We start from the raw sequence: 17,222 nt of genomic DNA on the forward strand, positions 1-17,222 counted from the left end.
GAAGGCCTTGAAGGCCCTGACAGCCCGCCACTGAGTTAGAGTAATGTTGCTCACGACATTTGAAATTAGTTTCATGGACGGCAATGTCTACAATCAGGCAATTGTGAATGTAGCCTGAACAAAAGAAAACAATAATGAACATAAAGCAAACAGATGCTCTGTTGATGCACAACAACACAATGTAGCAACAAGGAGACTGAAGCTTCCATTGTTTTCATTCTCTGTGGGAAACTCTGACTGACAGTTCAGCTGTAAGCAAAGGCGACTTTGTATCGCATCACAGCAAGATTGTTTAAGGGGAAAGAGGATGTGGGGACTGAAGGACACCGGACATTTATTGATATGGCCAAGTCCTTGAGTGCAGCAGTATATGTCCTTCAGTGACACTGCCTTACAGAGTGGACATTCATCATGTTTGTCAAGAAGCACAGGAAATAAGTGCATTTGATTCCACAGCAGTGTTTTCCACTAGTTTTAGACCAGCCTTGTCCGATCCAGATCATGTGTGACTGTGTGCGTGTCTTTTATGGTTAGGAGAGATGAAAAGATTCGGAGTGAAGTGGCTGTGAGTCATTTTTAATTGATTAAAAAGCTACTGTGACCATAAGACTCTCTTGGCTAAAACACTAAGTGAGATTCACAGCAAAGATAGACTCTGGTTTTCACCATGTTAAACAACATTGAAGATCCCTATTGATGTACAGCTACTCAAATCACTCAAATTTTGCATTTACTTCTTAATTACCATAAACTCATCTGATATGCCACTTTACCACAGATGGTGGACAACCCACTTATGTCCACTGGCCACTTTGGCCATTTGTCACATTACGCCAGAAATAGTGCACTGCCATGCAAGCCTATTTGATTTTGATCAAATCTAGTGGCCTGTGGCACATTTCTGTAATGTCTTTTTCTTTTCTTTTTTTTTGATCCATTAAGCTGATGTGCTATATAGATGGGAATCGAGCAACTCTTCCAATTTGTCCGCTCTAACTGCACTTGTGTGCCTCCAAGCTTATCGATTCCTATTATCAATGGGAGCCAGATTTTATGACAGTTACACACTGAAAAACAGAAACAGCGAGTACATATCTGCACTGGATAAGGATAACTAAGAAGCAAAACAAAGAACAGACTTTTTCAGAAATTGTTTAAAGCTTTTTATGTAATATAGAATATATTCTAACAGAATAGCATCAGAAAGGACAAGCGCATTTCAATAATATTAAATGTGATATACACAGTACTTGAAACATGAAATTAATTAAATCGCATAATGTAACATTTATGTGACAGCTGCACAAAATTAACGTAGCTGGTAGCTACAAAACCCCCATCATTTAGCACATAATTACATTACACTGGTACCTCTACTTAGGAAATTATTAGTTCCAGAAGTGGTTTCGCAACTTGGATTTTTGGCAATTGAAGATGCATATTACATGTAAGATCTCTAATTCGTTCCACGGTCCTCAATATACTACCAATTAAACCCTTTAAAAATGATCAACATATTCCAATTTTGGATGAAAAACACAAAAAGAGAAAAAGATGAGAAAATTATTCATTGAGCCATTGAAATTAAACACTAACACATGCAAAACATTTTCTATTGTTTTTGAAGGGAAGAGGTGAGAGAGGACGAGGCGAATGTTCACACACACTATATATTGGAACACGTGTTTTTAAAGTTGAATGGTAAAGTAGATATATATAGCATTTTCATTTCAGTCCTAAACACAGCACATATTGATTTGACTTACTCAGGCAGTGCCAGCTAGAGGCAGACTGGGCAGAATTCATTTCAAAGCGTGTGGCTCCGAAGAACATAAACAATACATGTATATACAGCAAGCACAGAAGAGACTTGACTAAAAATTGAAAAAGACATAAACATCCCACGGGCTAACAATCTATTTGTGCTTTGGTAACTCCTGTTTTGGGTTTTTTTTTTGCTAGTAGTAGAGCAGTTAATTCATTAAAGCCAAAATGTTTAAGAATAAAATTGGTGTGTTCTAATTAGGGACAAGTGTTAATTTGTTTTAAGAGGGTAAAACACCAAGAAGATTAATTGAGACGCCCATTACATAGGTCACTGTTTGAGGTACACTGGTATGCAAAACAAGCACCCTTTTAGCTGTTCTAAAGACTGAGCTCATAATTTGAAACAGGGCATACATGAAACAGGCATGGTGTCAACATTATTTCATAGTCAATAGACATTTATATTTTAATGTGGTATCCTTCTTACCAGGAAAAGGGATGTTCCGATCACATATTTTTGCATGTGACTCCGAGTTGCATGAGGTACAGAATCTCCCAATACTGAGTCCTGAGCCGAAACAAAGGAAATGTATTGAGAAAAAAAAGTACCACATCCAAGTGTTTTTGTCGACCAAATTTGAAGAGGTGTCGCTAAATTATAATCATATAAAAGTGTGATTGATTTCATCGAAGCAGAAAAAAAACACAAATACCTTTTTCTTAGTCGTGCGGCACCAAAACAAGCTTACAAACCAATTGTTTACATAACAAATTTTACGTAAATACATTTATAAAGCTTATAAACCAGGTCACCCAAATTGAGCTGTTTTAATTGTGATTTGTTGTATATTTACTTTTTTTACTTCAAAGTGTGTTTCAATAGTGTCAAAATAGTCTGTATATCTATCATTCTATACTACTCAATTCCGATCCACTGAAAAAGATGGTATTGGGGGCGATTTCAGGTAAATTCTTAATCAGACAACACACACCTTAAATTTATTCCAAATAAATTGATCACCCACTGCATAGGACGAGTCCATGCAAATAGGCAAACTAATATTACTGCACGTGAAAAGTGCTCAAAGTTGCAATGTTTCTCCCAATTGACCATTTAGCAAGTAGTACAGGCAGCTGGTTGGGACACCACACAAAATGCTGAGTTTTATAGCATATGGTTCTAATGCCATTTTAATCAACATGAGGCTGCAAGATGTGATGTCCTACATTGTGCATATTGGACAAATTATGCAGAGAAATTCCAGGAGGAGTTCTATAAATATGCAGCTGCAAACATCAAAAATGTTCTATTGGCATCGAATCTAAATAAAATATCACAAATGCCAAAAGCGTTTTCTTTTGGTTTGTTTTTTGTTTCAACAGTCAACAGTTTTCAATAGTTTGCGTGGGTCATCTCAAATAAAAAAAAATAAAAATAAAAACAAAGCAGTACAGATAAAAAAAACGTGAATGAGTTAATATTGATTATGACCTTGCAAGTCCACTGAATGTTTGAATTGAAATTCTTTATATTCGCCCCTATTTTCTTTTTGAACTGTGAAAAAATCTGCCAAAAAGTGTTATACAAACACATCATCTCCAATAGTTTAATAAAATTGTCTTGTATGTCATGCAACACAAGAGCTGCCAACTACTCCAGAATTTCCGGGGTTTACCCGGAAATGCAACATGAACTCCGGGACTATGGACAGCCTCCATAAAGTCCGGAAATCCAAAGAAATTATCACTTCAATTTTTTTAAGCAACCATTTCGGAAAAGTACCAAATTTCCAATGTAAATGCCTCGAAAATCACACCATTGCTACGGCTTCTGCCATCTTGATTCATCTGAACTGTAAATCGGAAGATTTCGGTAACACGAGTGCATTGTGAATCATCCGAGTTACAAGTTCTGACAAATGATTCGTCTTGTGCGACTTCAGCGTGGCAATTGATTTGGAATCGATTGCATAAGTAAGCCTCTATCGCTTTAACATTTTCGTTTTTTTTCCTAAGTGCGTCTGCTGAGCATGTGAACATGCTGATATTTCTCCATCATAAAATCTTTTTTAAGACTTAGAAAAATAAGTTTTTCAAAAAAAATATTACCGTCACTAATTCAGCAGGTTGAATGTTCGACATAGCCCCAATTATAAGTCAGAAAAAAACCTTCTATAATTCACCATTCATACCGCGTATTCTGGCAAGGGTTGCCAACCCTAACCCTTTACCCTCGACTGGTTGCCAGTTGACCATAGAACACACACAAAGTCAGACAACAATTGACACGCCCAATCATACCACCACCAAAACAGACTACAAGGGTAAGATAGAAGGGCAACTCGACAACCCCCGAACAATGTGTCAGAGCATACAGTCCCTCACCAACTACGAGGGCTGCGCTGCAAATCCTGCAGTCAGGTGCAGCACTAACAGAGGTTCTAAACAACTTTTTGCCCGCTTTGAGTCCCAAGCCCATCAAATGGTAACACCACCTCAACCTGCAATACATCCCATACCAGGTCTCTGAAACCACCCACCACTCACCTTGGAGGTAGAAAAAACATTTTGATTGGTTGTAATTCACCATCTACTAACAGAGTAACAAATAACTAGTGGTTATGATGTTTAATAATAAAATGAGACATTATTCAATACAATGGGGAGTTCGCGGATGGGAGAGAGGGGGAGAGAAAGAGTGAGAGACTTGACGCATGCACTCGTGACGTAACATAAACTTTAAATTTAACTTAAATGAACTTAGATTCATATACACAAACTTAAAAAAGTTTTAATCTTACGTTACACCAACTTTAAACCTGCAATAACCAAGGCAAAGAGGTTAATGTATTCCACCGCGGCTTTCGAGGCGAACTGTTTTTCGATTATTTCGTGCTTAATATCGATTGTCATCATACGCCTTTTCTCCGCACTACTCTTCATTCCACCGGCTTGTTTCCCTTAATTCTGCACTGACTAAAGCAAAAAAAAAATCACACAGAAATAATGCAACGCTCCGCCCAGTGCTCGTAGAAATCTTTGCACGAGGGAGATGTGGCGAGAAAGACAGTGCAGTGAAATCATAAGCAGCCTCTCGCGGCTGTCTCGAAGGCTCGTATCTCAAAATTTGTCTCGTATCTCAAGGTGAATATTTGCTCATAATTTTACTTGGTATGTCGGGGCACTCGTATGTCAAGGTATTACTGTATTCTTATTTCAAACACACACAAAAAGTTGGCAATGAACAGAAAAACCTTGCTTACCATGGCAGCCTTAGAACAGTTACGTGAACGGAGTTGAATTGGATTTTTCAACTAGCGACCTTTCAATCGTCCGGCAGTCGGCCTTTTTGCTGTGAGTCAGAGGTCCACTGAGGTATGCAATATAAAATATTTCTACTGTGCTCACTCACATCTTGTAAGGCACCAAGTCAATAAACAAGGGAACTTAGGAGCACTGGGGTTAGAGAGGGTTGTGATTAAGACAGAAGCATTCTTCTGTTGCATCACTGCAACTGATAGAGGAAAATTGGTGCCACACATGAGTAGCAACAATATCAATACGGGACATAACTGCATTTAACGTTCTACCAATGCTTGCAACAGTGAAGGATGACATTTGAGAATTTTAATTATATAGCTGAATAATAAATTGAGGGGGTGGCACTAATTTCAGGCTATTCCAGTTCACTACAACTACAATCATTCACTTATGTCTTCACTGTGTTGCAAGATGAAACTGAATATGCATGTTTAGCTCTGTGGTTTTATTATGTGGCATTGCAGGTTGCTGATGAATTGTGAAAAGAAAAAAATATAAACATAAACATACATATATATACATATATATATATATATATATATATATATATATATATATATATATATGTATGTATATGTGTATAGTGTATGTATGTATGTGTATATATATATATACACATACATACATACACTATACACATATACATACATATATATATATATATATATATATATATATATATATATATATATATATATATATATATACATATACATACATACATACATACATACATACATACATACATACATACATACATACATACATACATATATATATATATATATATAGTATATATATATATATACATATATACACATATATACATATATACACATATATACATATACATACATATATGCATATGTTGATATTTTCTTTTTCTTTTCTGTTTTACTTATTTATTGTGATTAGTGCGCCGGCATCACAGTGGGAGTCCTGCGTTCAAATCCAGGTCGGTCCACCTGTGTGGAATTTGCATGTTCTCCCCGGGCCTGCGTGGATTTTCTCTGGGAACTCCGGTTTCCTCCCACATTCCAAAGACATGCATTGTAGGCTGATCGGACATTATAAATTGCCCCTAAGTATGAGTGTGAGCGTGAATGTTTGTTTGTCTCCTTGTGCCCTGCGATTGGCTGGCCACCAATTCAGGGTGTCCCCTGCCTCTGGCCCGGAGTCAGCTGGGATGGGCTCCAGCACCCCCCGCGACCTTAATGAGGATAAAACGGTTCAGAAGATGAAAATGAAATGAAAATTTTATTTTAAACGTACAGACATTGCTACTAGGTATACCTAATAATGAATCCAGTGGGTGTAAAATGAGTCACAGTTTCATAGTGGCCGTTTGCTGTGCAGCATACAAGAGGAAGAAAGCAAGGGTCGTCTTCATCATGACGAACAGCCAAAAACAATAGTTAAATCTAAAGTTTAGCTTCAATCATAAAAGAATAGAAAAACAAACGCTACCATTTAAGAAAGCGATGTTAAGGTTCGCAGCAATACTTTGGCGCAATGTAGAAGTCAAGGGGTGGTCAACGGATTTGCATTTATATTTTTCATTTGTTTTATTGTATTAGTCAGTTGATCTTATGATGAGATAGTCGGTGTTTGGAATCAGCCGAGCTAGCTTGCGTACCGCAAAGTAATCGCCGAGACTTACCAGGATGACAGTCGCCGTGATCGGGCAAGGTTAGAAGCAGCATTACGGATAAAATCCACCAGCGATTCAGTTCCCGTCTCTTCTGCATGTTAAACTACTCATGGAGAGCAACGAGGAGGCGATTGATGATAAAGTTTGTGGGTGTTTTTAGTCTTTTAGCCTGTTATCGCAAAACGGGGAGAAAATCCCACGCGAGCGAGAGAAGCCTTTCACCAAAAAATTAAGTTGACGTTGCGGCCACACAAGCATAAAAAATAGGAAAAAAAACCTTCCTTATAAAATAGTCCGCTTTGGTCCAAACTGGGGCTCCTTCGGCTTCGAGGAATAACACGCCACGGCGGCGTGGAAGCACTTCCAGGCAGGGCTCTTAGGACTCCACGACGGGCTTCCGCGGAGCCACATTCCCGGAGTGTGGAAGGGTCAGGCGGCGATCAATGGTTGTCTTTAACTACGCCAGAGAGAGGGGGGTCGAAGTGGTCCAATTGTATTGATTTCAAGTGTCGAGCACTCAGCGTTTATCCGTGACTTGGATCGACGTACAGTGCGAAGAAAAACTGCTGCTGGAATTGTCCCATTCTTCCATCCAGGAAGTGGACTAGCGGTCATGCAATCATGGATATGAGACGGCTGCTGGTTCCATCCTGGCGGACAGGCTGCCTGCGCGCGGGGCGGAGGGACGGCAATGGGAGGGCGGGAGGGGGGAGGCGGGGCTCTGCTCGGATTTGTTGAAAGCAACTCAAACAGTTGGCGAGAGAGAGAGGGGGGGGGGTGTTTTGGGGGTTTAGAGAGAGAGGGGGGGGGGGTTACAGCGAGAGAGGGGGTTAGAGAGAGAGAGAGAATTAGAGGGGGGGGTGTTACAGCGAGAGAGGGGGTTAGAGAGAGAAAGAGAGAATGAGAGAGAATGAGAGAGAGAGAGAGAGAGAGAGAGAGGGAGAGAGAGAGGGGAGAGAGAGAGAGGGGAGAGAGAGAGAGAGAGAGAGAGAGAGAGAGAGAGAGAGAGAGAGAGAGAGAGAGAGAGAGAGAGAGAGAGAGAGGGAGGGTGGGAGGTATGGTGGGAGAGAGGGAGAGGGAGGGAGGGAGGGAGAGAGGGAGAGAGGGAGAGGGGGAGAGAGAGAGGAGAGAGAGAGAGAGAGGAGAGAGACAGAGAGAAGGGGGGGGGAGAGAGAGAGAGAGACAGAGAGAGAGAGAGAATGAGAGAGAGAATGAGAGAGAGAGAATGAGAGAGAGAGAATGAGAGAGAGAGAATGAGAGAGAGAGAATGAGAGAGAGAGAATGAGAGAGAGGGAGGAGGGAGACAGAAAGATATGAGAGAGAGAGAGCGTGAGAGAGATAAATAAAGAGAGAGAGGAGGGAGTTAGAGGGAGGAGAGAGAGAAAGAGAGAGAGCCAGAGAGAGTGTGAGAGAGAGAAAGAAAGAGAGGGAGAGAGGGTGTGAGAGAGAGGAGGGAGTGAGAGGGAGGAGAGAGCAAGAGGGAGGAGGGAGAGAGGGAGGAGAGAGAGAAAGAGAGAGACAGAGAGAGTGTGAGAGAGAGAAAGAAAGAGAGAAAGAGAGGGAGGGAGAGAGGGTGTGAGAGAGAGAGGAGGGAGTGAGAGGGAGGAGAGAGCAAGAGGGAGGAGGGAGAGAGGGAGGAGGTAGAGCGAGAGAGACAGGGAGAGAGAAAGAGAAAGGCAGAGAGAGGAGGGAGCGAGAGATAAGAGAGAGAGAGAGAGAGAGAGAGAGAGAGAGAGAGAGAGAGAGAGAGAGAGAGAGAGAGGCAGAGAGGGAAGAAGGAGACAGAGAGAGAGAAGGGAGAAGGGAAAGAGACAGAGACAGAGAAAGAGAAAGGCAGAGAGAGAGGAGGGAGAGAGAAAAAAGAGAGAGAGAGAGTAAGAGAGAAAGAGGCAGAGAGAGGGAAGAAGGAGACAGAGAGGGAGAAGGGAGATAGTTTGAGAGAGATATATAAAACATAGAGAGACAGAGAGAGATATATGAGACAGAGAGAGAAATAGAGTGAGAGAGATTGTCAAAAGTAATTATCTGCAGTAATAATTAATAATTTGAACCGAGAGAACTGAAAATGAATGACACGGTTTAGTGCCATTGACAGAAATATACGTTCATCCATTTTTTTTTACATTTACACTCTCCTCGTTGTTTTGAATTGGTCATTTTGCAGCCTGAAGGGTAGACAATGGGTTACTTCAGTTATTAATTCATTCATTCATTTTCTGAACCGCTTTGTCCTCACTAGGGTCACGGGGGGTGGTGGAGCCTATCCCGGCTGACTTCGGGTCCGAGGCAGGGGCCACCCTTAATTGATGGCCAGCCGATTGCAGAGCACAAGGAGGCAAAGGACAACCATTCACACTTACACTCATACCTAGAGGGCAATTGAAAGTGTCCAATCAGCCTACCATGCATGTTTTTGGAATGTACCCAGAGAAAACCCACGCAGGCCCGGGGAGAACATGCAAACTCCACACAGGTGGACCGAACTGGATTTGAACCCAGGACCCCAGAACTGTGAAGTAGACGAGTTAACCACTCACCCGCCAGGCCGTTATTAAATTAGAGCAAAATCACAAGAAAAAAGAAATGATTAGTAAGTTTCTCTGAGCAACAGTGCAAATATTTTTAGTAACATTACAAATAATTGCCTAAAAGGGATCGTCGACTTTGTGAGCACTTATTATGCAGTTGCACCTGTAAGAATGACATAAAAGAAAAGAAAAAGCATATTCATGCAAAAAATAAAGTGAACAAATTTCGAGAAAAAAAATGATCACTCTTCTTGACATTCACTTGATATTATGCTGTGATGTGATTTTTCATACACCGAGAAAGTTATATTTTAGGTGCATCAAATCTGCTTTAAAACAATTAGTGTGTGAGAAATGGCTTGTTATAGTGGCCCTCAGACCACATAGGGCCCCATGCACAGTGTATTATGCATGTGTGGGGAGCGGCGGCACTGCCCAGCCCAGGTGTGGGCAAACTATTCCACAAAGGGCCGCAGTGGGTGCTGGTTTTCATTCCAACACATAAAGAGGCCACCTTTTCACCAATCTGGTGTCCTGCAAGTGCAATCAATGGATTGCAGTCAGGTGCTTCTTGTTTTTTGCAGAAATTTCATTGGTTATAGTGCCTTTGCTGGATCGGTTGCAACAAAAACCTGCACCCACAGCACCCCTCAAGGACCAGATTGCCCACTCCTGGCCCACCCCAACACACATGCACACCTACGAAACACACAATAGGACAATTTAAAGTAACTTTTTTTATGATATTAAATTTGAATAAGAAACATTGAAATAACTAACAGATAACCTGAGAGAAGTACAGCTAAACATCACACCCAGGAAGGACTGGTAATCGGACGATTGGTCGCCGGACATTTGGTCGCCGGACGTTTGGTCGCCCGGACGTTTAGTCGCGCGGACGTTTGGTCGCCGGACGTTTGGTCGCCGGACGTTTGGTCGCCGGACGTTTGGTCGCCGGACGTTTAACAACATGACAGAGAGTTTACTGTTGAAACCAGCTCTCAAAATTATATTCATGAGAGAGAGTTTAATATCTAAATATCTACTGTTGAAACCAGCTCTCAAAATTATATTCACCCGAGCGACCAAACGTCCGGTCACGGGAAGGACCCATACAGATCCAAGGGAGCAATCATTCAAAAACTTTGCTGAAGTTATCAAGGGATAGTCACCCCCCGGATTGCAAGGAACAGAAACAGTGACCTTTTGTCTGATACCAAGTTTTTACCATTGCTTTTGGTTGTGTAAATCAGTGTTTCCCAACCTTTTTTTTTTTGCTGCGGCACACTTTTTGCATTAAAAAAAATCTCAAGGGACACCACCATTTGAAATTAGTTCATTTGAAACTATGTCCCCTATATTAACAATAGTCATTCTCATCAAAGTTTTATCAGCAGGAATTAAATAAACCTCCAAAATTATTCCAAAATATGATTTTTCACACTGACCTAATATCAACAAAAGTTGATGTCTGTGGACCTTTAACAATTTCCGGTTCGAGTGATGCAAAAATAAGTAATGTAATGTTTTTAATCGCATAATGTTATGACTTTTCTCCAAATATGACTTGAATCTGCTAATATTACGCAAAAAAATGTGCTCACACAGACTTTACATCGGCAAAAGTTGATGCCCTAGAAACCAAACAAATTCCGGTTCATGTTAGAGAAAAATAAGCAACAAAGTGTCTGTTTTTACAATTTGAATCTTGTAATAGTAAATTCTATAATTTAAGAATTCATCAGAGTTTGATTTTAACCTTGTAATAGTTCAATTTTAATCTCGTTATAGTCATATTAATTTTTCTGTCTGAATTTTACATTGTATGACTTCTTGCAATTTCCCGCGTCACACCTGAGCATTGCTCACGGCACACCAGTGTGCCATGGCACAGAGGTTGAGAAACACTGGTGTAAAGGAGCTAAATTGAATTCAGTGATGGGGTTACACCATACTTCACCTTTTTTTGCAAGTACTTGCCCTTTTCTGAATCCTAGACACCAAAGGCCACTTGAGGTCTTAATATTAACACCTGCCCACCGCACATACACTCGCCAACGGGCAATCACAGCAAAAAGCCTAAATTCAAATATTACATTATTCAAATTTTATCCACTCAGCCACAAAATGAAAATCAGGCTGTTTGCAGAGGTAAGCAAAAATGTTCAACTAGCACCCTGAAGGGTTACTGTGCTGCGTTCTGCAGCGAATCATTTTTGTACCACACTTGTATATTTTTTAATCTGTGTCTGGATCTATTTATTTCAGCTACAGGCAGTTAGAAAAAAGAAAAACTCTCCTAAAGCTCAGCTTTTTCTTTACAGAAATTTACCTGTTTATAATCCATCTAATCTCATCTCATTTTCTGAACCGCTTTATCCTCACCAGGGTCGCGGGGGGTGCTGCAGCCCGTCCCAACTGATTTCGTGCCAGAGGCGGGGAACACCCTGAATTGGTGGCCAGCCAATCGCAGGGCACAAGGAGACAAACAACCATTCATGCTCACACTCATACCTAGCGGCAATTTAGATTGTCCAATCAGCCTACAATGCATGTCTTTGGAATGTGGGAGGAAACCGAAGTACCCGGAAAAACCCCCACACAAGCCCGGGGAGCCTTATAATCCATAATAATTTAATATCGGCACTCATTAAATGAGTAGAAAAAGGTGCTCCCTCTTCCATGGTCCTGACCTCATACCCTTTCTCCTAATTGTGTTCTGATTCTGACTCTGTGGTTTACCTGCATATTTCAGAAGCCTAATAGTTAATTTCTACATCGAGGGTTCAATCTCTGTAGGGTTCTGACTTTCTAGAGTAGAGTTTGCCTGTTCTCTGCGTGGATTTTCTCGAGGTAGTCAGGGTTTCTCCCCATCCCAAAACATGCATAGTAGGCTTGTTGATGACTCTAGATTGCCCCTACGTATGAGTATGAGTGTGAATAATTGTCTGTTCAAGTTGTCCCCCACCTGCTGCCCATAGTGGGCCGGGATAGGCTCCTGCACCCGCCATGACCCTTGAATGAATGATTGAATGAATAGTTAGTAATTTATCATAAATTAATATATGAGAGGCCAAACAAAAAGAAATTACAAGTGGTACTTTACTAATAAACGATACAAGATATTATTGACAATTGTGCGTCAGAATCCATAGGCCCTCGTGAAATAATAGATCATAAAAAGAATACAGCTCTTTTTTCCTGCATGCTAGGCTTGTTTCTTGTACTTTTCATGCAATGATTAAATGAACCTTACATATCCCATCATTCACCATAATCATGTCCTCCTTCCTTCAACAATTTAACAAGAAGGAAATCCATATGCAAGTATAAATTCCCTGTACAAAAACAGTGATTTCCCCAAAAACCTTTCATCAAAAAATTTTGGTTTTATTTTGAGGCACCTTACTACACCCCCAACAATGTCGCCTTGTGTAGCCACACATTAATGTCTATGTGAAACAGCCACTGTCTGTGGGGTTACACAATCCTATGATTGTCCTACCTTGAAGCTTTTGCTCTCTTTTAAATGTTGCTTTAAATGGGATGAAATGCAGTACGAAAATGAATCCTTCAAACTTGTAGTTTACTTGTCATTAACTTAATACCATGAAACATCTCATCTCATCTCATTTTCAAAACAGTTTTATCCTAATTAGGGTCACGGGGAGTGCTGGAGCCATTCCCAGCTGTCTCCGGGCCAGAGGTGGGGGACACCCTGAATCGGTGGCCAGCCAATCGCAGGGCACAAGCAGACGGACAACCATGCACACTCATACACCTACCTAGGAGCAATTTAGAGCAGGGGTGTCCAAACTTTTTGCAAAGAGGGCCAGATTTGGTAAGGTGAAAATGTGTGGGGGCCGACTATTTAGCCTGACATTCTTTGAATGTAGTAGTAGTAACTAACCATGGAAATTTGACCGTTATGGTTTTTTTACGGTGGAACAAACAGAAACAAATAAATCCCTTCCTCTTGTTTGGCCCTTCAGACTCTGGAGGTCCAGAAGCTCTTCACTCACGTTCATGTCATTGTCCACTCCTCTTAAAAAGATCAGTAACTGAGCGGTGTCGGACGCATCCGTGCTTTCATCGCACGCTAACGAGAAAAAGTCAAACTCAGTTCCTTTTGCCTCTAACTGTCTCTTAATATCTAATGAAACGTCTTCAATTCTCCGTACCACAGTATTACGAGCCAGGCAAATATTGGCAAACTCTTGCTTCTTCGCGGGACAAATTTTCTCAACCATTTTCATTACACAGTCTTTAATAAATTCACCCTCAGTGAAAGGTTTGCAGTGCTTTGCAATCAGCGTTGCCACTTCGTAGCTTGCCTTTGTGGCATTTTCATTTGACTCACGGACTCTTGTGAAAAAGCTTTGCTGTGCCGTTAAAACAGCTTCCAGTTGCTTCACTTTTTCACCGCGTTTGTTCCCAGTTAGCTTGTCGTAGCTAGCATGTTTCGTCTGCTAGTGCCTCTTGATGTTGAATTCCTTGAAAACAGCCAGTCTCTTGGCAAATTAGGCAGACACAGTTGTTTCGTATTTCAGTGAAAAAATACTCAAATTTCCACTTGTCCTGGAAGCGGCGGCCCTCGCGGTCAACTTTCCTTTTTTTGTTTACAGACGCCATGTTAGAAATGGGCTGGGCTGAAACGATCACGCAAGGTCAAGGGTCACGGCGGCCAGAGTGCGGCCACAGGGCTACTGCCATCTTCTGGTGAAATGAAAAATATGAAAAATAGCTTTTTGTACACATGTATTTTATACTGTGGTCAACAGTGCTGGCGGGCCGCATATTATTGATTTCATGATGAAAAAAAATAAATAAATAAATAAATAAAAAAAATTAAAAAAAAATTCATGATAGAGGCCGTGGGCCGGTAAAAATTGGTCCACGGGCCGCAATTGGCCCGGGGGCCGGACTTTGGACATGTCTGATTTAGAGTGTCCAAAAAGCCAAGCATGCATGTTTTTGGAAAGTGGGAGGAAACCGGAGTACCCAGAGGAAACTCACGCAGGCCCGGGGAGAACATGCAAACTCCACACAGGTGAACCGACCTGGACTTGAACCCATGACCCCAGAGCTGTGAGGCCGACTCGCTAACCACTCGCACCACCAGGCCGCCACCATGAAACATGAACCTTACAAAAATGCTATCTGTTTTGAAATATTCTTATATTCAAATCCCAGGAACAAAAACATGGAATTCTTTATAAAAAAATACCCATAAAGTTTTAGTAACAGACTGATCAATATAATGTTGACATTTTTTTTCCTGCTCTGTGGTACTTTTGTGCTGGCCCGGTTTCCACATGTTTGCCCTAGTGTGAACTGCCATGTTTATTGGCTAATGCAAAAGTCATGTAATGGATGAACCACCATTAGGACATGTATCCAGTCCAATACAGACCAAGATTGTTTATCCTATGCGCTTTGGCAACTTGTTAAGGGCGTAGCCCACTTCTCGTTAATTCAGCTCCAGTGCACCCAAGACCGTAATAGGACAAGTTCAACAGGAAATTAATGACTGGATGGGTCCTTGTTAATTAGAGATTGTCTAATGAACAGCCCATATTGTTAATAAAAATGAAAAATGTACAAATAAAGGCCTCACCTTAGTGAACATTTTCCCCAGCTGCTTTATGTATCATCTAGAAGCTATTTGAGAAAATACAGTACATATTCATTTATTCATATAATAAATACATCCTCATGTTTTTAGTGTTACTTAAACTGGTTTGCAAAGGTTAGCTGCCAGACCGGGGTTGTCTGATTATCATTATGGTTACTATTAATGTAACAACTAGCAAGTGATTATTTCAAATGTCAAAAAACATTCAGTAAAGATTACTAGAAACAGAACGACAGTCCCCTGGTTGAAATAGAGGGGCACTGCACCCTAGTGCCCTTTATGCAAGAACAGATATCAAGCCTATTGTTTAGTCACTTCCGCTCAGGCCCTGTTATGCAAATGACTCCCCTGTGGTCACACACTAATGTCCCTTTACCTCCTGCTGGCAGAACTGTGAATGGAATACTTTAGCAGTAATCATCACCTACACTCATCAGGTGTGATGGTGTACTGATTGGAGGATTGTGCGCTCACCAGAGTCCGTCCCTCAGGTAACTGTGTAGTCAGTGGTGTTCTTTGCAAAGCTATCCATCTGGACATTTAATTTGAGGAATTTGATTAAATTTCTCATTTAATTATCCAGTTCTCTGCAGGGCTATTGAGCACTGTCACAAGGGCCCTTTGCTTTTTAATGCAGGCCATCTGCTTCTTCTCCGAAAAGGGCTACCTTTTCCAAAGTGCCCGTTGCCTCCTGGGCATCCTCTCAGGATCTTCTAGCCTTGCAGTGCCTCTGAGCACGCGGCGCTATGGTGTGCTTGACAATACTACAGACCTAATAAAGTACAATTAACCTGAAGTACTCTTTTTGAGCTAGTGGAGTCCAAAGGGGTGATGAATGATTCCTGACTTATAAATGGTATTTTTCTTTGCCAAGCCAACTTAAGTAATATGTGAAGGAGATGGAATTAGCTGTGATGAATTCAAGTTACTAATTAGTATTAAGTTTTACGACCAGCATGGATGCCACATAAATTCAAGCATTGTGTTTTTGACCTTTTAGTTTTTATTTCATTTCCTGTACCGCTTATTCTCACAAAGGTCTAGGAATGTTGTAGAAGTTATATTTTGAAAAATAATAATATAATACATTTAACACTATGCCACCGGATGGTATGGGGCAGGGGTCCCCAAACCAGTCCTCGAGGGCCGCTGTGGGTGCAGGTTTTTGTTCCAACCGATCCAGCACAGACATTTTGACCAATGAGATTTCTGCAGAAAACAAGAAGCACCTGACTGCAATCCACTGATTGCCCTTGTAGGACACCTAATTGGTAAAAAAAAGGTTTCCTCTTTCTGGGTTGGAATGAAAACCCGCACCCACTGCGGCCCTTTGTGGAATAGTTTGGAGACCACTGGTGTAGAGGTTCACTCGCCTGACTTTGGCATGGCCAGGCCCTGGGTCAATTCCCACTGGTGGCAGTATGATTGTAAGTAAGAATGATCATCTGTCTCATCTGTCTTCCCTACGGCTGACTGGCGACCAATCTAGGGTGCAGTCTGCCTTTCACCCGAAGTCGGCTGGAATAGCTTCTTGCAACTCCTGCAACCCTTATGAGCATACACAGTAGGGAAGATGAATGAACGAATGCATTCAACTCTATAAGAAATGTATTGGAATAAATACTGCACAATTATGAACTACAGACCAATGGGCGAGTGGTTGGGGCGTCAGCTTCACAGTTCAGAGATCGAGTGTTCAATCCCAGGTTTTGATCTTCCTGTGTGGAATTTGAATGTCCTACGTGGGCTCCACACACCCCGCAACTCAAGCGATATGGAAAGTGAATGAATATTTATGAACTGTTTCCCAATTGTTGTGAGAACTCCCAAACATGAGCAGTGTCTATGCCAGGAGTGGGCAAACTACTAACTCTAACCAAGCTAACACTATGCCACAGTAGATCTGGGTTTTCAACTCATCAAGAGGAAACCTTGTCATCAATCTGGTTTCCTACACATACAATCAGTGCATTGCACTCAGGTACTTCTTGTTTCTGCAGAAACCTCATTGGTTAAACTCTCTGTGCTGGATCGGTTGGAACAAAATCCTGCACCCACAGTGGCCCTGGGGGACCAGTTTGCCCAATCCTAATCTAAGCATTATTTAATTCGTTCATTTCAATCGGTCATCTGAACCACATAACCTCGCAATGGTTCCAGGGGTTGCTAGAGCCTATCCCAGTGGACTTCGAGCTCAAGGACTATTCCAAAGACCAATGTTCCCGCCAAACCGCGCGCGTGCGCAATTGCGGGCTAGTCTCATGTGTTCCGTGCACAGCAAACAAATGCAGTGCACAAAATAATATCCAACCTGGATCGT

The 17,222-nt window shown here is 41.4% G+C and overlaps 1 protein-coding gene across 2 annotated transcripts in view; it reads right to left on the reverse strand.

The window, feature by feature from the left end:
• LOC144075595 (receptor-type tyrosine-protein phosphatase gamma-like) overlaps window positions 1-7,421 on the reverse strand; it is a 113,455-nt gene extending 106,034 nt beyond the window's left edge. For both annotated transcript variants that reach the window (XM_077602824.1, XM_077602823.1), the window contains exon 1: window positions 6,749-7,421. In XM_077602824.1, coding sequence (XP_077458950.1) covers window positions 6,749-6,836 — 88 coding nt within the window. In that variant the 5' untranslated portion in view covers window positions 6,837-7,421. The remainder of the gene's footprint in view (window positions 1-6,748) is intronic.
• Window positions 7,422-17,222: the final 9,801 nt, after the last annotated feature.

Source organism: Stigmatopora argus, chromosome 6, assembly GCF_051989625.1.
Source record: "Stigmatopora argus isolate UIUO_Sarg chromosome 6, RoL_Sarg_1.0, whole genome shotgun sequence".
In the NCBI taxonomy this organism is placed as follows: Eukaryota; Metazoa; Chordata; class Actinopteri; order Syngnathiformes; family Syngnathidae; genus Stigmatopora; species Stigmatopora argus.